Below are 23,723 nucleotides of genomic sequence, written 5' to 3' on the forward strand. Positions count from 1 at the left end.
CTTATCTAGGTTACTTAAACTAAGTTTTAGATTCAATCTTCATAGGATTTCTGGCTGGTATATAAACATATATCGTCTGCATATTGAATTATTTTGCATTTGTCATCCATCAAACCATGCATATCTGTAGTATAAACATTAAATAATAAAGGGCTTAGAAATGAGCCTTGTGGGAAACCGTTATATAATATTTTTGGACCATATAATACACCTCTATGGTCTTATAAGTACATTTTTCTGTTCAGATACAAATTTATTATTATTATCAACCACGTTATATGCACCCTTTAAATCTGGAAACAAACAACATAAACTCGTTTTTTGAGAAACAGAGTTGAATATCCGTAACATAAGGTGGATATGTACAAAATAATAATGAAAAACTGACTACGCAGTGGATACCACTAAACCGGGAATACTCTAAAGACCTAAAAAACATAAAAGACGATAACTGAAGCAATGAGTGCAAGAGATCTGAAAAAAGGTAAATAGAACAATATTTTAATTTTGCACAGTCTCCAAATTTCGAATAATAATTCTAAATTATGTACAAATCTCTAAACTAATGCAATAATTAGAAATAAATAATTGGGACTATTAAAATATATAAAACAACAATATAGTAACAAAAAAATAACCATCACAATAAACAAAAAATACTGGAAAAAAATTTTACGAATCTATTCAAAAACAACCAAAAAAAACAGATACATGAAACAAATACATAACAGATAATGGAAATGCAGAGGAAGACGAATTAACAATGAACTGATCATAAACAGAGAAGAGGAGCTGCTAAAGCGGATGTACAAACGGAAACAGTACACCAATCTTTAATGACCGGGATCTAATTAAATGCAACAACTATAGAGCTATTATGTTATTAAACCCTCTTGAGTTAAGAAAAAAACAAGCATTGCAAAGAGAACCAAATATCTTAAAAGATAAAGAAGCAAGACAAAACACAGTCACTGATGATTGCGAGATGAAAGCAAAGTTATGGGCAAATGTAAAAGGGAGATATTAAAACAAAATATGGTGTTTAAACTGGGGATTGTAATTCTGAGAGTTGGGTACGCAAAAATGTAGGCTGTGACATGTTTCCACATGATTTTTGTTAATATGTATAAGATATTAATTTTTGTGCTAGCAATTTAGTACAGGTACATATTTTAAAAATGTTCAAATATGTTAAAATTTCCGTAAAATACAGATTGTTCACTGGATCTTTATTGACCTAATACTTTAGTTTTGCGGATGACATTTAAGAATAACACAAATTATTCCTTGTTATTTTAACAAAACCTAGTTTTATTAACTATTTTTTAAGTAGTAATTTTTATGGACTCCTAACTTACTTTAACATTTAATTGACTGACTACTGAAGCAATGTGTCTCCGTGTCCAATTTTCCTTTATTAGTACACAAAATAAAACTTATGTCTAAATATGCATTATAAATTATTTGAATATGATAATTTTTTCAATGTAGGCAATCAAAAAATTGTCTCAAATTTTGTTTTGTTATAATGAAACAATTTCTAAAAAGCGATAGACAGACCTTAAAAGGACAGAGGATTTGGTGGTTACCTTTGACCTGCAGTTTCGCAGTGTACCTAACCTCTGAGGCTGGGTTGCTGGCCACGCAGGTAAAATCGCCGGAGTGTCTCGAATCAAGGCTAGAAATGCTGAGGAGGCTAGAATAAGGGTCAAGGGCTGAAACGTTGACGCCGAGGTTAGGCGTCAATGGTTGACCGTCCTTGAGCCAAGAGACCACAAGGGGTGGATCACCTTTACTCACACCGCAGACGGTACGGGTACGCATGCCTTCTGATAGCCCGTCTTGGAAGGAAAAGGGCTCAATTATAGGGGGAACTGAGAGAAAACAAGAGAAACAAACATCAGAGATAGAAAAGAAAAAAAGAAATAAAAAAATGCGCCGCACGAGCTGGCGCCGAATTACCATTAACAACCAACTGCTGTGTGTGGGAGACCTCGGCTGCAAGGTTCCTCACTACGCAAGAATAGTTGCCGTTGTGTTCTGGAGAGAGACTCTCTATGACCAAAATGCTAGTGAATTGGTCCACCTGCGTTATCGACATCATTTGAGCAGGTTCTACGGATCTTCCGTCTTTGTGCCAAGATATTGTCAAAGGTAGGTCTCCTTTGGTTACAGAACACGTTAGGCTGGCTCGGTCGCCAACGTGAAGAGTGTCTTCTGCGTAGAATGGGCTAACTTTTGGAGGAACTGTAATTGAAAGATTCATTAACACATAAAATATATCATCTGTAGACTCCTCTATGGCAAAACTGGCTGAAATTATCTAGAAAATCTCATTAAATCTATAGCTTAATAAGATGTTTAAATTAACTTCAAATTTAACAACTTGATAAATAAAAATCTAAATCACTTACAAGTTGGATATCAATTAATTTTTTAAATCATAACAATTTTTCCAAACAACGTTCGTTAAAAATGCATAAAAGATCAAAGATTAAAGACAAATAAATATCATAATTGCAACAAATACTCGAATGGAGTGTTTATTGTTGTACGATACAGAAGGTAGATTGTTTATTTATTAAAGATACCCAATTCCATTCAAATGATAATGGCTTTGTAATTTGTTATACATCAACAATACAATTAGATAAAGCGGTAATAACTACTACTGTACTCAGTATATTGCCAAAAATCAAGTAGGCTGTAAACACATATCAATTTCCTTAGCAACCAGCCAGTAAGTTCGTAGTTACCATTGGATATGTTGTAACACTGCCGTGCTACAATAATATTACAAGGCCAGAATCGCTCGTTGTCGAAGAGAATAGGGCGGGGTTATAGAAACTATATCGTATTTTAAATTCAAGCACAATTAGATAATATGAAATTATTATTTATTATTGGACGCCACCCCTGGTTTATCCTCGAAGGGGAAGAGCAAAAAAAAATTAAGATTTATTGAAAGTTTACAAGAAAACTATTCTTTATTATTTCTTAGCAATGAACAAAAAGAAAACATTAAAAGTTACGTCATCCCAAAGGGATTCCAAAATATTATTTTATGTTAACATTATCATAAACAAAAAATCTTTGTATCGTATTAAATTAAGAATTGGTTATAAAGAAAATGAATGTATATATATATTAACCCCAAATTTCGAAATTTGTTTACATTGAAAATAATATAGTTATTTATCAACTAGGAACAATGAAGAAAATAAACCTTTAAATTAAATTAGAACACTTCACTATATTTTCATTTTTTTTTTGAGTTCATAATCATTTCTGTTGTCTTGAAAGTAGGTATAATAAAAATTGGTACAACCTTAATCTGCTCTGTTTCTCTTCTTATTTAATCAGTCACCAAATAAACCATTGATTCAGCTACGTACTATATCAAATCACCACCATCCTAGATAAGAGGGGTTAGGGATTCCATAAAAAGATACTGCTACTGGGCCATGATCTGGAATAACTCCATAGCAATACTATCTTGCGACGAGTATTAGAAATATAATATCAGCATTATAGCCTCTCCAATAAGGGTCTAAAAAAATAAATATCTATCTGAAATATGGACAAGAAAAGGATTTATTTGCTCACCTCTGAATTGAGACCCACTTTGGAAACACGTCTTAACGGTTGGACGGTCTTAACAGAAAAGAGCGAAGCGCTATCATGGCGCCTGAATCTGGAAATTGGGCGTGAGTGACAAGTTGAAAAATATGCTCATCTACCGGATATATTTGGGAATTACAGAAGAATCCTTGAGTCGGCTACAGGTAGGTACTTGACAGATAGATGGGGCTATTAGTTTTATTAAAAAAAAATATAATCGAAATATATAATGAGTTTCTTTTAAATCTTTTGAAACGGTTACAATGTCAATATTAAATTTATTTGTTGTGTCACATCGATTTAGAAGTCTGCACTAGTATCTATTTGAGAAATATTACCCTAATAGAAATTATTTGAAATTACGATGGTGCTGTCAGAAAAACAGCGAATAGAAGTTTTGATGATCTTAGGTTCCGGCGATCGTTAAACAAGTATGGCGGAAGTATGCGATATCTTTAATGAAACATATCCTGATCAAATGCCAATAAGTAAAGAGAAGATAAGGAAAATATTGCATAAATTTAACGATATTGGCAATGTTAGAGATAAGCTTAAGTGTGGCTGACCGACTGTTTCCGACGACAATCAATAATTAAATGTATTATTTGAAATTAAAGAAAATCCTCATTCTTAAATAACTTTATCAACTAACAATGAGATTGTTAGTTGTGGTGCTGTTCATAAAATTCTAAAAAAGGCCAAATTACATCCAAATAAAATTAAACTTTTACATGAACTCAATGAAAACGACTTTGATAGGAGTTTTGCGAAAACATGCAAAATTGTATCATCGAAATAATGGATTTAAATATAATATCTTGTTTTCCGACGAGGCCACTTTTTGTTTAAATGGTACCGTAAATAGGCAAAATTGTAGTTATTGGGCAACAGAAAATCCCAATTGGACAATTTAAGTTTATACCCAATATCCCCAAAAAGTAAATGTACGGGCTAGGATTGTTAGGAATACCATTGTAGGACCGTATTTTTTTGACGATACTGTGAAGGGTGAAAGGTATTTAGAGATGTTGCAAATATACGTAGTTCCAATTTTAACCGCAATATTTCCAGATATCAATAATCCTGGTCAAATAGATCCGACTATTTGGTTTCATCAGAATAGAGCAAGTCCACATTATGCTGTAGTGGTTAGACATTTTCTAAATGCAACTTTTCCCAATTGCTGGATTGAACGACTCGGTCAAATTGAATGGCCTGCTAGTTCGCTAGATTTGAATACCATGGACTTCTCTATTTGGGGTAATTTGAAAAGTAAGGTATATGTAAACCTATCTACCAATTTGGTAGACAATTGGATACTGTCAATTAAACCAAGGAGATCAATTCGAGCATATGTTGTAACTATAGTATTTGTTTCTCTTTATTATGAAATGACTTCTTTAATAATTTTCTTTGCAAAATAAATTTTTAATTAAATTTTAAGAAATAGGAGCACTGGTTTTCTTTAGGCTCTGTATACTGAAGTGTAAAGTAATGAGTTTGGTACGGTTTTACGCAGAAAAATATGGACTTTTAATTTTTTAAATAAAATATGCCCTTTATATTTAGAAAATTATCGATGACGTCACATCTGCTAAGGTTAGGTTAGGTTAGCTATATCCCAAAAAGGTTAAAAAACAAAAATAAAAACCGACTTGCCAGAGCTTTAATTCTGAAAATAATTAAGTCATGAGCTAATAGACAGTTTCCGCAGGTTATGAATTCACTGTATAAAACTTTTAGTTAGTAAAAACAAACTATCATTACGCGAATATTATTAAAAATGCAGTGTTAAAAATAAATAAATTAAATTACAGGTTAATCCAACTTGTAAGTTAAAATAAATAACAAATATCTAAATATCTCATTAGTAGAAACTTTTATAAAATAAAAATGAAAATGTACAAAATGTTTGAAAACGAGAGCATCGTTAGACTAACGAATTATCCCATTGAACAACTTTATTACGAAATGTTATAAATTTAATTATGTCTTAACAAAAATCTAACTAAGAGTTTGTGCATTCAAAGGTTTGTTTACTTTAACTGATCCAATACTGAGATTTGCAGAGAAGGTAATTATTTCAGACACTGTCTAGTATAATGGACTACTTAAGCTCTGATGTCATATTGGGGGGGGGGGGGCGGTGTTTAAAACCTTTCCAAACATTTCTAATTTGTGTGAATTTGTAAGGTAAGAATATGAAAGGATTAAGATATTTACTATGATGTTATGGTTTGGTTAAAACTTTAATTATTTTTTAATGTATTTCCAGGTATTTTGTTGTTTTTATCTATTTTTTGAATGACAACCAAGAGGTAGGCGGAGACCAGGAAGGCCTAGAAGAAGTTGGAGAGAAGGAGTTGATAAAGAAATCAGAGAAAGAGAACTGGAGGACGATCTATGGAACGATAGAATGAGATGGAGATTGGAAATCGGAAGAAGTCAAAGAACGTTGTAAACCGACATTATATATACAGGGTGGCGCACCGAAAACGAAACAGATGCATTTACTGGCAGATGATTCCTTTTTAAAAAAAACGCTTGGATCCGTCGATTTTGTTATCGAGAAGGAAACAAAATTGGCATAAAATCACATTAACATTTGCAGCCCCCTAAGCAGGGGTGGCACCATCCCTAAAATCTTAAATGGAAAGGGGGGTCGAATGATCCATCATTTAAAAGGTCTTTCAACTCCCTTTACAATGATGTAAAATTCATGTACTTCAATTCAGTAGTTTTGGAGATTTATTGATTTAAAGTTTAAATACATCATCGTAAGAGGAGATCAATACATAGCAGCAAAGTTGTTAAAAAATAAAGAATGAACTGACCTGTCAGCCGAGTAAATGTTGAAAATGACCACCATTACTTTCCATGCAATAATAAAGATTTTGCTGAAAACGTTGCCGGACATTTTGCAATATTTGAGGAGTAATTTGATGGCACTCATTCACAATTCTTTTTCGTAAATCTTCTAAGGATGTTGGCTGAGTAAAAGATTTTAGATTATGCTTTTTAAGTAACCCCACAAAAAGAAATCCAAAGGTGATAAATCTGGCGATCTTAGGGGCCATTCAACGGCACCTCTTCTACCAATCCATTGACCTGGAAAGGTCTGATCTAAATAATGCCGAACTCTTAATGCGTAATGTGGTGGGGCACCATCCTGTTGGAACATCAACATATTCTCAACGTATCGACCATCATTCTGATTTTCAATTATATCTGTTAGCGCAGGATCTATGGCATTTTGCAGTAATTCCAAATACATTTCACCAGTCAAATTTCCAGGTAAGAAAAAAGGACCAACCAAATGATCGCCAAAAATGCCAGCCCAAACATTTAATTTTTGTGGCTGCTGTGTGTGTACCTCATGGTAAATTCTGGGATTAGAGTCCGACCAATATCGACAATTATGACGAAAAAAAGGAACATTCGTCGGAAAAGCAAATGTTAAATAAAAATTGTTCATCGTTTGTAATTCGTTCACTCATAACTTCACAAAATTCTAATCGCTTATCAAAATCGTCTTCATTAAGTTCTTGTACAAGGTGAATTTTATACGGATGAAAATTATGGGCCTTTAGAATCCGTTGGATAGTACGTCGACTAACACCACACGAAGTTTGCAATTTGCGGGTACTTAATGTAGGATCTACAATAACTTGCCCTAAAACCCCCACTTCTGTTGCTTCGTTCCTTATAGGATTTTCAATATTACGTTTTTTATTGGCGACTGATCCAGTTTCTGGCTCAGTGAAATTTAGCTACAAGTTCTAGAACATATTTTCGGTGCACATTATTGTTCTCATGTCGCTCATTAAAAATTTGTGCTGTTCTATTAGCGCACTGATTATTTCCGAAAAATATTTCAATAATTTCAACCCTTTCTGCCGTGGAATATACCATGGTTAATTTATGTATAAAGCAATAAATGATATTTTAACAACAAAGTACTAATTTAATGTACTATTTGGTAGTAATGGGCGTAGTAAATAAAAGCATTTACTTATCAAGAAAATGCTTTTACTAAAATTTCTTCTGAAAGAAGTACAAACTAATTTGATGTACCTATTAAAGTCTACTTTAAACTTTAAATCAATAAATCTCCAAAACTACTGAATTGAATACATAAATTTTACATCATTATAAAGGGAGTTGAAAGACCTTTCAAATAATGGATCATTCGACCCCCCTTTTCATTTAAGATTTTAGGGATGATGCCACCCCCGCTTAAGGGGCTGCAAATGTTAAAGTGATTTTATGCCAATTTTGTGTCCCCCTCGAAAACAAAATCGACGGGTCCGAGCGTTTTTCCAAAAAAGGAATCATCTGCCAGTAAATGCCTCTGTTTCGTTTTCGGTGCGCCACACTGTATATATATATATATATATATATATATATATATACATATATATATATATATATATATATATATATATATATATATATATATACATATATATATATATATATATATATATATATATATATATATATATATATATATATATATATATATCTATTTTGGAAAATAGCTTAACTGCAGCATTCTACTATAGATAATAGTAAGCATAGGAGCTGATTTCCTGGGTAAATGTTTTAGGATTCCCCCATCGATTAAATCGTATCCTAGAGCTTTGTGTGAGTTCGTACTCGTTATTAATCTGCGAACCTCGAATGGGAAGAATACTTTTATTAGAGGTGATATTTGGCAAAGTTCATCTAGACATTCGCTAACTACATCATCATTTATGTTTTGACCTAAATTTGGGGTAAATATATTTTCCAAATATTCTGCAAATACGTTGGTTTTTTTATTATCAGTCTGCGTCCAACTTCTATCAGGTTTTCTTATTTGAGGAATTGACAGTGCCGGTTTCTTGAATTTTTTGGAGTGACCAGTGGTCATCTGGAGAGAGATTTTTTAAGAATTATAAGGTCATTTAAATTTATTTTTTTTATTCCCTTATTGTTAAAACGGTTGTAGTTGAAAGGGCTTGAACGAGTCACTTATTACAAGTGTATGCAAACTTTAAACAGCAATAGGTTAACCAATTTTTATCTTACAGAAAAACAAAAAAAAAAAGAAATGTTCAGAAAAGCAAAACATATATCTTTTTAGTGTTTCTGTAGTAGTAGTGAATAAACTTTTAATAATAAAAGTAGTTAGAGTTAGTCAATTTATTCATTTAAAAACTTAGTTTGAAGGTATGTTTTTTCAGTCCCGAGAAGAGCTTTATCCTGGGCGCGAGTCCAAAAGTGAAGTTGAGGATAAGAGCAATCTAAATCCAAATTTTCAAGCAAATCTGTAGTGACGAGGAAAATTACACTCCAAAACTGTCATTTACTAGATATTTCATTTAAGTTTAATTTTCTTTTATACTTTTTATGTTGGTGTGTGAAACTTTTTTATGTTGATGATGTTCACTACAGAGACCGGCTATTAGACTGGCCAATATCAGTAATCGATGTCAATCTTTCTAGATACTTTTTATATAAATATTTGTCTACTTCTTATCTATGAAATGACAAATTTGTTTATATTTAAACTTTTATGTACATTTTCATTTTAACCTATAATTTCTAGCTCAATTTTTAAGATATACCAAGAATTTGAAGACTAAGTTTTAAAATTGACATTTTCAGAACTTTAACAATTAGAAAACTGAATGAAACTGAGATACAATAACTCTGTAAATGTAAAATATTCGCATAAGCAAACATTCTCAATCTAAATTTAAGAAGTAGGTAAGAAAAAAAAAACGTTTAATAAAAAAAATGTAGAATTCGGCTTCTATGAAATAAAGAAGACGAAAATTATGATCATAAGCCAAGATACCAAGAAAACCAAGATACAGCGCAAAGTTTATGGCAGACAATGAGGTATAGGATAGAACAGAAAAAATAACATACCTAGGATGCAACATCACAGACAGCTGGGATCACTCATACGAGATTAAATGTAGGATCGAAAAAGCAAGGAGTGCCTTCCAACAGATGAAGAAAGTTCTCTGCAATTTAACCTTGAACTTACATCTCCGACTCAAAATCCTTAAATGTTATGTGTTTTCTGTTCTTATGTATGGAGCAGAGGCATGGACACTCACTGATGCGTCTTGCAGACGGTTGTAGTCTTTCGAGATGTGGTGCTATCGTCGCATGCGCACAATATCATATGTACATCATATTACTAACGACTCAGTATTGCAACGTTTACAAAAAGAACCTGAAGTCTTGAAATCCATTAAAGAAAGAAAGTTAGCATAATTCGGACATATAATGAGAAATGAAAATAAATACAGAATCTTCTTCTTCTTCTAGTTCCATGACCGTTATCGATCGTTGGATATCATGTTGGCTACCATATTCGCTATCGTGACTTTATTGACAGCAGCTCTAAGTAACGATGTAGTTGATTTTCCATACCATTGCCTTAGATTTTTCAGCCATGATGTTCTTCTTCTACCAGGACAACGATTACCTTGGATCTTTCCCTGAATGATCAGATGTAAAAGATCATATTTTTCAGGTTGTCTCATAATGTGACCGAATCTTACTATTGATATTAGAAGGGAAAATAGAAGGAAATAGAAAACCAGGACGCCGCCGAATATCCTGGCCTAAGAATTTGAGACAGTGGACAGGTATGACCACCATAGACCTATTTCGAACAGCTGCTAATAAAATACGATGGGCCACTGTGGTAGCCAACATCCATAGAGGATAAGCACTAGCAGAAGAAGAAGATGAAATAACGGGTGAGACCTCTATACACCTACTCTCAAACTGCTGCGTCCATGGGATCCCCAAAGTACAATATGTGGATGCATGTGAACAAGATTTACAAGCCCGTATATTAAGCCACTATTAAATGTTTAGGAAAAATATCACTGTATGAGTTGTTCTTATCACTGTGCAACTATTAGACTTACATCTCTTCGGACCAGTGTGACTTTTCTCCTAAAAGAAGTAACACTAGCAGTATGATAGACATATCCTTCATAGTGTGTAGAAAATCCTGTTTAAATTTATTAACGTAAAATTAAAAAAAATCTATCTGTCATTTCATATTTTAACTTGTTTGCTATGATTAAAACAAAAAAAATTGAGTTATCATTTCAAAATCTATATTTCTTTTGACAGGTATATCTTAAAAATCTCTCTAACCAATTTATGTATCAAAAATTGAGTAATGAAAGAAATTCCAAAAATGGAAGTAATGGCCTACCTATTACGTTGACTTCTCCGCTTCTTCGTGCGCTATGCCCTTGTTTATTCCTCGCCCAGCAAGTATACACGCCTGAATCGGCCTTCTTTTCCACCGGACTGATAACCAACGTGCCATCACCGAGTACTTTTTGTCGCAAATCATCCGGCAGCTCTCTCCCGCCCCTCTCCCAGTGGATCTCGTCTATGGGGTAGCCGGCCACCGGGCACTTGAGTTGGAGGGTCTCGCCAGCCACTGCGGTCACTTTCGGGATTAGGCGGATGTAGGGCATTCCTGAGGGAAATAAGAATTCGAGCGTGAATTCAACGGAACTGCGAGTCCTGATTTAATAGTGGACGTTTTGATTTAAAATACGGTAAACCTTATAAAGACGTGATTATGTTGAAAATAGAAATAGACCTTCAGAGATTTACTATATCACACATTATTATATCATAAATCCAAAACCCTTGAGGTCTAAATCTGGATATTTACAGTGAATAAAACATGATATAGAACCAATATTATCAGAATACTGTTTTAAAAAAGATATTTTTTGTGGAAAAATCGTGTTCAGCCATGCGTTTCTTTAAATTTTATTCTAATATACCGGGTGTAAACGAAAAGTATAGCATATTATGTTTACAGTTAACAACACCAGAAATAATGAATGCCTGTCTTTTCTTTCTAAAGATTTGCTCTTTCGTTATTCACACTACGATGTAACATTTTTCATCTTTTGATAACTTGTCAGTTAGTTCCAGAACCTAACACAGACTTAGAGAGTTAGAGTGAGAGAGAGAGAGAGAAACACGATCCTTGAGCAAACTTTCAACTTAACGAAATGGCATTGCTACTTAGACGGGATATAGACACACTGCTCAAAGAAACAATGTGAAGCCTCGGAACCAGACTGATTAAGTGAAGACAACCACGACAAGAAATAAGAACAAGAAATGAAACAAGAGAAAAACATTTAAAACCCAGATAAGATCGCCCAACATTAGAGATCAGGAAATAACCTAAGTGCTGAAAGAGAAACGAATAAACATAAAATATGCGCCTCTAAATTACGTGAAACAAAAAAAGGAAAAATACAATCTAAATGAGGTGAATCTATACTGAGTGAAGTAGCAAAAAAGAGGGCCAACGAAAGTGTAGCCCTACTTATAAACCAAAGATACCAAAATCCGATTAAAGAGTGTCTATAAGTATCAGAAAAGATTGCAACAACAAAAATAAGAATGGAGAAGGAAGACCAGATCATCATCGGAGTATATGGTCCTAAAAATAACAAGCCTCAAACAACAAAGAAAACATTTTATGACCAATTACAAGCAGTAGAACATCATCACCTTCATCCAGCCTTTGTCACCTCCACGGTTGGACATAAGCCTCCCTTAAACTCCTTCATTCTTTACGATTTTCTGCTCTTTGTTGGCAATGTTTGGTGATACGCCTGATGTCGTCAGCCCAATGTATAGGTGGTCTTTCTCTACTACGTTTGTCTGCTCTTGGCTTCCAATTGGTAACTTTGCTTGTCTATCGTGAGTCATACATTCTCGCTATATGGTCTGTCCGGTTCCATTTCAGCTTTGCTATGGGTTCCACAACATCAGCAATACTCGTCCTTCTTCGCAGATCTTCGTTTTTTATACGGTCTCGCAACGTCACTCCCAGCATAGAATGTTCCACTCGTCTCTGTCTTACTCTCAATTTTGAAGCCGTAGTGTTGGTTAGAGTCATAGTTTCCGCTCCATAGGTCACGACCGGTAATACGCATTGGTCAAATACTTTTTTGGAGTATTTGTCTTTGGATTTCGCATATTTGGTTATCACTGCTGATTCTTATTTCAACTAAAATACGTATATTTCTTTTTCAGTTCTACCACTGTTTCTCGAATAGTTAAATGCCATAAACTTAGTTTTGGTCAAGTTCAATCTGAGGCCCACCTTCAAACATGCAAAGTCCAATTCATTTAAAATATCTGTGGTTTATCCTAAATTATCTGTGATAAGGACAATGTCATCTGCGAAACAAAGATGATCAAGCTTTTCGTCGTTTATTGTTACTCTTCTGTAGTCCCAATTGAGCATCTTAAAGGCATACCCTAATGCCGTTATAAATAATTTCGGTAACAATGTATCTACTTGCCTCATATATATATATATATATATATATATATATATATATATATATATATATATATATATATTTTTCAAATTATTTTTTCGACCGTACTGTTTTAAATATTGATTAAGAGTATCAGCAATCGGTCAGGAAATAAAACTCTATTTGTTCAGTCTCAATATTTCGTCACGATTTTGTGACTTCTTCAGGAGAAAACTGTAAATTTATTAGATTAATTAATGATTATATGTAAACAAAATGAATATTTTAATACTTACAACTATAAGAATGAAAATTTAAATTTCTTTGGCATATCTCTTAATAAAATCAAACAAAAATATGTCATTTATTTAGATATGCCAAAGAAATTTAAATTTTCATTCTTATAGTTGTAAGTATTAAAATATTCATTTTGTTTACATATAATCATTAATTAATCTAATAAATTTACAGTTTTCTCCTGAAGAAGTCACAAAATCGTGACGAAATATTGAGACTGAACAAATAGAGTTTTATTTCCTGACCGATTGCTGATACTCTTAATCAATATATATATATATATATATATATATATATATATATATATATATATATATATATATATATATTTAGGGATTCTACAGTATTCACTGCCTTCCCTCGCTCAACCGTTTCCATCTCTCTCTGTTGTTCCATTCTCCATCGTTTAGTCCTCTCTTACTCATGGCGTCGTCTACTTCGTTCCTCCAAGATTTTCGGGGTCGTCCTCTTTTCCTCCTTCCTATGGGGCTCCATTCGGTTATTCTCTTTATCCATCTGCTGTCGCTAGTTCTTCTTACATGTCATACCACTTTAGTCTTTTTTGTTCTATATATGTTAGTATGTCTGTTTCTATTGATGTTCTTTGCTTTATTTCGTCATTACTTCTCCTATCCATTCTTGTTACTCTGCAGCATCTTCGCAGGCATTCCATCTCTGTTGCTACTATCTTACTGCTGGTTTTCTTGTTTATGATCAAATTTTCAGCCCCATATGTCATAATACTTCGCACTAATGTTTTATAAATCTGCGTTTTTGTCTTCATATTTAGGTGTCTATCCCACCATACTGAGTTGAGTTGTCGGATTGCTGTTCTTGTTTGTCCTAATCTTTGTGTAATTTCTTCCTCTGTTGTTGCCTTTTTCATGATTATAAACCCCAGGTATTTGAATTTATCCTTTCCTTTGATTTTTACGTTGTCATCAATCTGTAGATCTTCTATGTCTTCTTCACTTGTAGATAGGTACTCTGTTTTCGCGACGTTAATATCTAGGCCAGCCTTGGTATATTCTTCTTGTAGTTTCTTCATTATGTAGCTGAGGTCGTCTTGGTCTTGTGCAATCAGTACTTGATCGTCTGCAAAACTTAATGTATATAGGTATTCGTTCCGTACCGGTACTCCCATGCCTTCGCATTTTCTTTTCCATGTAGTCAAGGCTTTCTCTAAGTATATTTTGAATAGGGTTGGAGATGTGGAACAACCCTGCAGGAGCCCTTTTGTTGTGGTGAAGTCTCCTATGATTCTTGTTCCCATTTTAATGGACACTTTATTTTCTTTATACAGAGCTTTTGTAGCTTCTATGAGTTCCGTCTGTATTTCTAATTTGTACATTGCCTCCCATAGTTCTGACCTTGGTACAGAGTCATACGCCTTTCTCAGGTCCACAAATGCCAAGTGTATATCTCTATTTTTTGCTTTTTTCTTTTCCAACAGTTGTTCCAGTGTGTATATGTGGTCTATGCATGATCTTCCTACCGTGAAGCCTGCCTGATCCTCTCCGATTTTGCCTTTTATCGCTTGCTCTATCTTCCCATATAATCTTCCTATTGATGATATTACGCTTATTCCTCTGTAGTTTTCGCATCGTTTTCTATCTCCTTTCTTAAATATAGATGTCATATATGCCGCCGTCCATTCTTTTGGGAGCTGTTCTCCATTTATGGCTTTCTGAAATATCCATTGTATCATCCGGTGTAATTTTTTTGATCCGTATTTTATAAGCTCAGGTGAGATGCCTCCAGGTCCCGGTGCTTTCTTATTTTTGATTGCTTTTATGGCCGTTCTCATTTCCCTATCTGTTATTTCTATTTCTTGTTGTGGGAATCTGCTTCGTCTTCGCCTGTTTTCTTTTTCAATGAATTGTGGTCTTTGTTCTGTTAATAGTTCCTTGTAGTAGTCCTTCGATTCTTTGTCCTGTATATTTCCCAATTTAATTATTTCTTTTGAGTTTTGTTTCAATCCTCTCAGTACTTTCCATGACTCCGAAGTTCTTGTACCTCCTATATATGTTTCAATACTTAAGCAGATTCTTTCCCATTCTTCATTCCTTTGCTGTGTTATTTGTTTTTTCACTTCTCTATCTTTTTCTCTATATTCTTTATAAACTTCATCGTTGTTTGTAGTCAGCCATTTTCTGTATAGTTGCTTTTTTTCTTGAATTATTCTTTTTGTTGGTTCATTTATTTCATAATAGTGCTGTTTATTTGTTATATGTTCTTTTTCCCCAAGGGCTTCGAATGCTGCTTGCTTTATACTCGCCTTTATATGCTCGTATATTTCTTCGATGTTGCCGTATCTGAATTCTATTAATTTTTGGTCTAGACGTTGTTGGTATAGTTCTCTTATTGATTGTTCTTGGAGTAGTTCTATATTGTATTGTTTTTCTCTTATAGTGTTCAACGGTTCTTTTGTGGAATGGATCTTGTTATGTTTCCAATTAATGCTCATTTTTGCTGTCAGTAGTCTACTTGCCTCATCCCATGTTTTATTTTTATTGGTTGGGTTTTACAAAAATGATTGTATATTAACAGTCATTTTTGTAAATATTGTAAATAAGTTCACTATACCCATAGTCAATCCTGCTGTCATTCATTGCTTTTATAAGGCTGTCTATTTCGATCGTGTTATGAAAATCTATGAAAGTAAGGACAAGAGGTTTGTTGTATTCTATAGATTTTTCAATAAGTGTCTTTTCTGTATGGAGGTGATCATTAGTACCATAATTTGAACATCATCCTGCCTGTTCTCTCAGATGGTGGAAATCTAATTTTTTCTCCAATCTTAATGTGACTGGCCTACTGAAGAGCTTGTATATGTGGTTTCACAGGCTAATAGGTCTATAATTTTCTAGATCCGTTCTCCTGTTATATGCAAATGGTATAGTACTGTTATAGTATAGTACCATTATTTGGGCACCTCTATTTGTTGCAAACGTAGATTAAACAGTTTCCTTAATTTATTTAATAGCATTTCTCCTCCATTTACGATAGCTTCTATTACAATTTCGTCCTCTCCTGGGGCTTTATCATTTTTCATTTTTCTTAATGCTTGTCGAATCTCATCTACCTTTATCTCTGGCATTAGTTCGGAATCTTGATTCATGATTTTCTTTAAAATGGCTGTTTGTATTCGTGTTTGATCTTCTGGACTAATTCCATACAATTCCTCGTAAAACTCTTCGACGACCTGTATTAAATTAACTTGTCTCTACGTGATATTATTTCATTTTGCTTGTTTCTTAATTTATGAATTTCGTATTTCCCATTCGTTGGCGTTTTACGTAGAACTTTTAGGCTATTATTTTCCTCTGTAGTGAGTCTTAAATTTCCTTAAATGTCTCCTGATTTTCTTTTAAACAGCTTTATTCATTTCTCTTAGAGTATGGCTGTCTGCATTTTTATCGCTTCTCATTTGTCTTCTCTGATCCAGCAGCGTTTCAGTATATGGACTTATTTTACTATCTGATTTTCTTTTAGGACAGTGCGGTGACTTTCTTTTAGGGCATTTATGATGCAATTATTTAAGTCGTTAAGATCGTTCTCGAAGATTTCATGCAATAGTAGCTTATTACTGATATCCACCTGATATTGGTTGATATCTAATGGGAGTGTCCAGATATTTTTCAGGAGATTTATGTTCAATAGTACACAATGGAAAATTGAACCATTATAATATTAATGATAGACAAAGGTAGAAGTGTAGAACAGGCATGTATAGAAAAGCACACTTACTAAAGTAGTATAGGCACACTCCACTGTTTTTTTCTTCGGTAGTTCTTTAGTCAATCAAAACGTCCTAGAGAAACTAATAAACAATTAAAAATTGTTCTCAGCAGGTTTCCTACAAATTATGAAAGGAATCTAAATGACAAATTCAATACGGACTTAACGAACCAAAAAGTTTAACTCGTAAAGACAAAAATACATAGCGAAAGAGAAAAAAATTATGATAAAGGATCAATTAACGTCGTTGAGAAAAAGCCAAGACGTAATTAAACGTTTTCTACTCGGAAAATTACGAAGAGTAGATTTATTCATGCATGAATCACTGTCGTCCGACCAATCCCGAGAGTTTTAAAAACGGCTTAATTAAAACCGGTTAGTTTTACGTTTCTGGCTTTTTTTACTGGTATAAACACCCAACTCTTTGATCTAAAGGGGTGTTTCTTATTCAGAGTTATCTCGATACTTTTGTGTCGTATTTATTATAGAAAGCAGTATAATATAATTGTTAAGAATTTCTGTTGAGCATAAATTATTGATTTTTCAGTTTTAATGTATTTTATATTGTTTATTGCGATGCTCTTAAGCACACAAATTAGTATGTAGTTACAAGAACTCCACTGATTTTAAACAAGATACAAATTTTAGTACTATTTCTTTAACCGTGAAAGAGAATAATTTATAGACTAAAAGAATAGAACGGTAAATTAGAATAACAGAAGAATTCATTTTACTTTACTTCATACTGCTGCGCTCCATATTAAATTTAACCCGGGGCTGATAAACCATTTCCTAATCAGCAGCAACTTTTTCAAATATTTTTCAACACCATCGATAACACAAACACCAGCTGGTCCTTAACGCTTAATCGGATTTAAGAATCATAGCACTGGAATATATGCGCAAACAATAATTGCCTCTTCTTCTTCTTCTAATGGCGCTACAACTCTTTGTGAGTCTTGGCCTCCTTAACAATGTTCTTCCATCCTGCCCTGTCGGAAACTTTCCTTCGCCACTGCCTGATATTCATGGTTTTAGGATCCCTCTCTACGTCGTCTATCCATCTTTTACGGGGCCTTCCTCTTGTTCTGCTTCCATCTCTGGACTAATTTTACAGCTCGATTATCTGGCATTCTTTCTAGGAAACCGAGCCAGTTTAGTCTTTGTGACTTTACAAATCCAACCATATCTGCGCTCTGCATTAGTCCATCCAGCTCGTGGTTCATTTTAATTCTCCACGAACCATCGCTGCATTGGCTTGGTCCAAATATTTTTCTTAGTTTTTTGCGCTTAAATATTCTCAGTTGATTTTTATCAGTAATTAAGAGGGTCCACGTTTCACATCCATATATGACCACTTGTCTAATTACTGTTTTGTAGATTATTAGAGAGGGAGATAGCTTGGGACTAAATATAAACACAAATAAAACAAAAGTAACGGCTGTTACACGTGCACCAAATGTCGACATATTTGTATCTATAACAAACATATAGAACCAGTACAAAGATTCCAGTATCTTGGTTGCTGGATAAAAAACAGTCTTGACCACGAGGTCGAAATACGTGCTCGTATAGATTATGCTAATTCCACATTTCAACGAATGAAAAAATTCCTAATAAACTTACGTTATCGTTAGATATCCAATACCAATTTGTAAAAACGTTTATTTATTTCATATTGCTATACGGAGTGGAAACATGGACTCTCGGAATTACAAGTATGAGGCGCATAGAAGCCTTTGAGATGTGGGTTTTTCGAAGGATGCTGAATATCTCTTGGACAAGCACGTGACCAACAACGAGGTGCTAAGAAGAATGGGTACTGAGAGAGAACTCCTAAATATTGTAAAAAACAGAACAACGAGTTATCTAGGACATATTTACAGAGGAGAAAAATACAGCTTCCTACGACTTATAATGAAAGGGAAAGTGGAAGGAAGACGAGGTCCAGGAAGAAGAATATGCTCCTGGTTGAAGAATGTAAGAGACTGGATAGGCATGGACACACATTCGATACTAAGAACAGCTCAAGATAGAGAGGAATTTGCTGTAGTTATAGCCAACCTTCAGTAATGGAGAAGGCATCTTAAGAAGAAGATTCTAAGCTTAGACTCACGATTCAGTAACTTACTTTTCATTGGACGTGTACGAACTCATCACTATATAGCCCCCCATAAAATTATTAGACCCTAGGAGATATAGTAAACTGATCACCGGCATCCTTTGGAGATTGGTAAACTCATCACCGCAGATAGGTAAACTCATCACCGGGATTTTTGCCTGGTTTCTAATGAGAAAGATTGCCTCTTACCTGTTATACTTCTCGTTTATGTGATAATTTAATAAATTCAGAAATTATTTTAAGCAAGTTGCTTTAAAATTTAACTAAGATATTAATACGTCTCACGGTGTGGCCTATTAGACGTATCTGCCAATCTAAATGGTTTTGAGATCTAAAAATTTAGTTACATAGGATTTCGATAGTAAACTTTAATGAAAATATTTGTCAACATGTGCTATTATATCGGAAGTAGTCCCAACTTCGTTATTTGATTTTCATTGCATTTTTATATTTCTCATTGAATTCTCGAGATAATTTTTTAAGCATAAATTCGGTCTAAGTCTTACTGTTTTGGCGTTATTTGACTATCTTAAAAATAATAGACGATTTTGGACAGGAAGTAAATATAAAATGTCTAAAAAATAGGAAAAGCTAAAAACGTGAATGTGCTATTAGTGCATTGAAGTCGAAGGACTTAATTTTTTACACGTGCAAAGCTTTAAATTTTATGGCATCATTGGCGGAAATTTTTAAATTTGAAGTAATCAGCAATGCATTTATTGTGACAGAATGCATCAAAATGCTTAAGTACAGTTTCCTGTACTTTATCTTTCAATGTACAAAGATCCCAAAATTAGAGTGCTTTTAAAAGCAATTTTTTTACATTTTTTGGTTAGTTTTCGCCATTATTTGTAGGAGTCAGATGAGTTGTTCATTTGATTTTATAAACATCATGACAACTAACCTCAATTAGTGTAAGATACAAAATAATTTTTATTCTGTAATTTGTACTAATTTTGTTTATTGTAGCACCCTGATGATGCTTTTAGATTTTAGTAGATGAAGTTTTATGAAAAAAAATTTATTCTCTAGTTCTGAATGATCTAGAACTTCAATCATCAGAATCAGATATTAGTATTCTTCAGTCATTTACGCGGTTCGTTAAACAACCTGAATTTTATTAAGACTTGAGAATATCCACAATTCATTTTTTGGACAAACCGCGTATACAACTAAAAAAAATTTAATATCTAATCATTGTATTCTAGGTTTTAGATCATTCAAAACTTTTTATGTAACATAATTATTTTATATAACAAAATTTATAAAACTAAAAATAAAAATGTTTCACATAATATGGTGCCGACTTAATTGGATACCCTGTATATATATATATATATATATATATATATATATATATATATATATATATATATATATATATGTATATATATATATAACAATGTGACTTTAACAATTTAATTAGAAATCTCAAAATTTAATATCAGAAAAGGTAATCTACAGCAACAAAGTAATATTATGCCTTGCCTACAAGAAACATCTTATACAGTTAACTTAAAAAACTTAATTAAGCTGATTTTTTTCTGTTTTAAGGCCGTCCGCACATTAAGCTACTCAAAAGAAACCAGTTGGTAACTTTAGTTACCAATCAGTTGCTTATTAGTTACTGCCCATGTATTTTAATGAGTATCCGCACACAGCGCTACTAGTTAGTAACCGGTCTCTAATGCGTCAGTGATCAGTCGACAGCGGACTGGACGTGCAGGTCGCTTGGGGACTAGTTTCTAGTTTGTTGTGATATTTTTAAAGTTTACACGCGAAATTGCGAAATTGGTAGGACAGTCGTTTAATATAAAATTAGTGCAAGAAGTGGAAAAACATCCCATGAACAGATTCTTTTGACATTCTATAAAATGCAAGAAATTTAGTATCACTTTCTTGTAATTCTTTTGCAGCAACAAAAGCTCTGCAATTTATATTGTTTGCAATGTAGGGATGAACCCAATACCTTCTTTTTTTCTGCATTTTACGTCTTCTATTATAATAATAAAGAATAATATCTTCATCACTTGAGTCACTAGACATTCTTAACGCGATAATAACACTCAATAATATAATATATAGGTTTAAAATTTAAACACCCTATAACAAAGCTACTCGTACAGGCAAGAAGTGACTCGTTTCTATTAATTTTCAGTAGCGTAGTGTGCGAGTCGCAGTTTGTAAACAGTTGGTAATTCTAGTTACCAACTAGTTTAGTTTCTTTTTAGTAGCTTAATGTGCGGACGGCCTAAGGCTCAGCTTTACACTCTTTCGTCGCACGAGTCCACAAATGGCAATTCGATTTTTTTAGAGTCTTTCGCAATTGAAATTTGAAATTATTGATAACCATTATTTTTTGTCCGCGTTGGCTCAGAACGTAATCGATTAGCAGTTCACTATCAATGTTAAAGAAACAAGGGCAAATGAAGAGAAATTTTTCTTTTCGCATGATTTTAGGTAGCTATCAATAGAATTTTGTGGAATTCCCAAATAAAAACCAATAAATTACAGTTACATTTAAGACATCTGGATTTGGATTATTCTGTGAAATTACCAAAAACTAGCCGTATGCTGGGATTTTATGGTCTATACCTGATCCGGGGTGCAGGTAGGCCAGTGATCAGTTTACCAATCTCTTAGGGTTTATTTTGAAAACCCTACTTTTATGGCGGTGATGAGTTTGTACTATGTACGAGGGTATTTATGGTAATTGGTGATGAGTTTACGTGTACCCTTTTCATTAAGTCTTTGTATGCATAAAAGCACTTATTACCGCTAAGAATCCGTGCTTGTATTTCTTGACTGATATTGTTGTTGTCATTTATTATTGAGCCTAGGTAGGGAAAAGTGGAGGCATATTTGTAGGTATGGTTGTCTACCTTCAGATTCTCATGTTGATTCGATTTTGTGCACTCCATATATTTTGTTTTGCTTTCATTTATATATAGACCAAACGTAGCAGCTTCTCGTTTTAGTTTCTATAACTTTTTCGCTTAATACTTTTTTGTTACGGCTTCTACAACAAGCTTCTAAAAGCTTCTAAAGTTAGATTAAAATTAAAATTAACCAACTTATTGGATATCCCTAATATAGATAGTTGCTTTAACATCTTTTGTCGACCTACTCCATCAAACGCCTGTTTGAAATCGATATACACGTTGTAAATAGGTATGTTATATTTAACACATTTTTCATGTATACCTCTTAACATATGTATTTGGTCTATACTTGACCTCTTTAGTCTGAAGCCACATTGGTATTCACCAATCATCTCCTCCGAAAACGATTCCAGGTGGCTGTATATAATTCCTGATAATATCTTGTAGACGACATTTAAAACTCTTATGCCCCCATAATTTTTGCAGAGTCGTTTGTCTCCCCCTTTGTATATAGGAAGTATGATTCCTACTTTCCAATCTTCTGGGATGGCTTGTAGTGTTCATATGCGGTCGATTAATTAATGGATATGCCTCCATAGCGCATGTCCACCATTCTTTATCAGTTCTGCAGTTATTCCATCTGTGACAGGTGCTTTGTTATTTTTTAGATGTTTTATGACGTTTATCGTTTCTTCCAATGTTGGTTGCTTAACTAGTTGTTCTGCTGTGTGGTGAATTATTTCTTTATCTTTGTTTTTTTAATGGGTTTAACAGCTCTTGAAAATGCTCCTTCCACCTTTTCATTATTTCTTCTTTCTCGCTGATAATTGCCCCATTTTTGTCCTTGCAAACTGTTGATCTTGTCATGTATCCTTGGGTGTATTGCTTGGTTCCCTTGTAAAATTTTCTAGTCTCCCTTCTGTTATTATAATCTGTAATTTATTGTATTTTTCCATTCAACATTTCTCTCTTTTTCCTTCTACATCTTTTCTTTTCATCTTTTTTGAGTTCTTCATATGCCCTTCTATTCAATCGTGTCTTTGTAGACATTTCTGTCTAGCTATATTTTGGCTATTTATTACTTGTTGACAATCTTGGTCAAAACATTCCTCGCTTCTTTTGCTTGAGGTTTCACCTAATGTTTCCTTTGCCATATTTGTAATTGTCATTTGAATGGCATTCTATTCTTTTTCAATGTTGTTTTTCTTCTTCTTTTTAGGATTTTTAAAAATACATATATGTATTTTATTTTCTTTGTTTGGCGCCTTTCTCTTTTCTTACCATTGATATTCTTTGTTTTATCTTCGATATAACCAAGAAATGGTCCGAATCGCAATTTGCGCCTCTATAAGTTCTAATGCCATTATAGAGGTTGCCCACCGCTTAGATATTAACATGTGATTAATTTGATTAAATTTTTTAGTACCAGTTATCATCCAGGTTCCTTTATGAATATTTTTATGAGGGAAACACTTACTAACAACTCTTAGTTTGTGTGCCATTGCTGACTGTGGCGTTCTGAAACCGGTACAGAAAAAGGAAGAAAAACAGTTTTCAGTCCAATTAACCAATAAGAAAAATTGCCAATAATTTTTTTTTATGGAAAGCATACCACCAACCGTCGACAGCATAATGAATAGAGTGAAGGATAATGAGGATCTACCAGCTTTTTTAAAAACCACATTTTGTAGGTTACTTAATGACATGAGTTTTGAATATGATAAAAGAGTTCTA

General features: G+C 33.4%; 1 protein-coding gene across 2 annotated transcripts in view; it reads right to left on the reverse strand.

Annotated features, from left to right (window-relative positions):
- The window catches only part of Dscam2 (Down syndrome cell adhesion molecule 2), a 572,707-nt gene that overhangs the window by 145,130 nt on the left and 403,854 nt on the right, over window positions 1–23,723 (reverse strand). The window contains exons 11-12 of one of the 2 annotated variants that reach the window (XM_072535610.1): window positions 10,856–11,128; window positions 1,590–1,874 (exon numbers count right to left, since the gene is read on the reverse strand). In XM_072535610.1, the coding sequence (XP_072391711.1) occupies window positions 1,590–1,874; window positions 10,856–11,128 (558 nt within the window). Of the gene's footprint in view, window positions 1–1,589; window positions 1,875–1,962; window positions 2,248–10,855; window positions 11,129–23,723 lie in introns of both variants that reach the window. The other variant, XM_072535611.1, reaches the window with a different exon arrangement.

Source organism: Diabrotica undecimpunctata, chromosome 6 (assembly GCF_040954645.1).
Source record: "Diabrotica undecimpunctata isolate CICGRU chromosome 6, icDiaUnde3, whole genome shotgun sequence".
Classification (NCBI taxonomy): domain Eukaryota; kingdom Metazoa; phylum Arthropoda; class Insecta; order Coleoptera; family Chrysomelidae; genus Diabrotica; species Diabrotica undecimpunctata.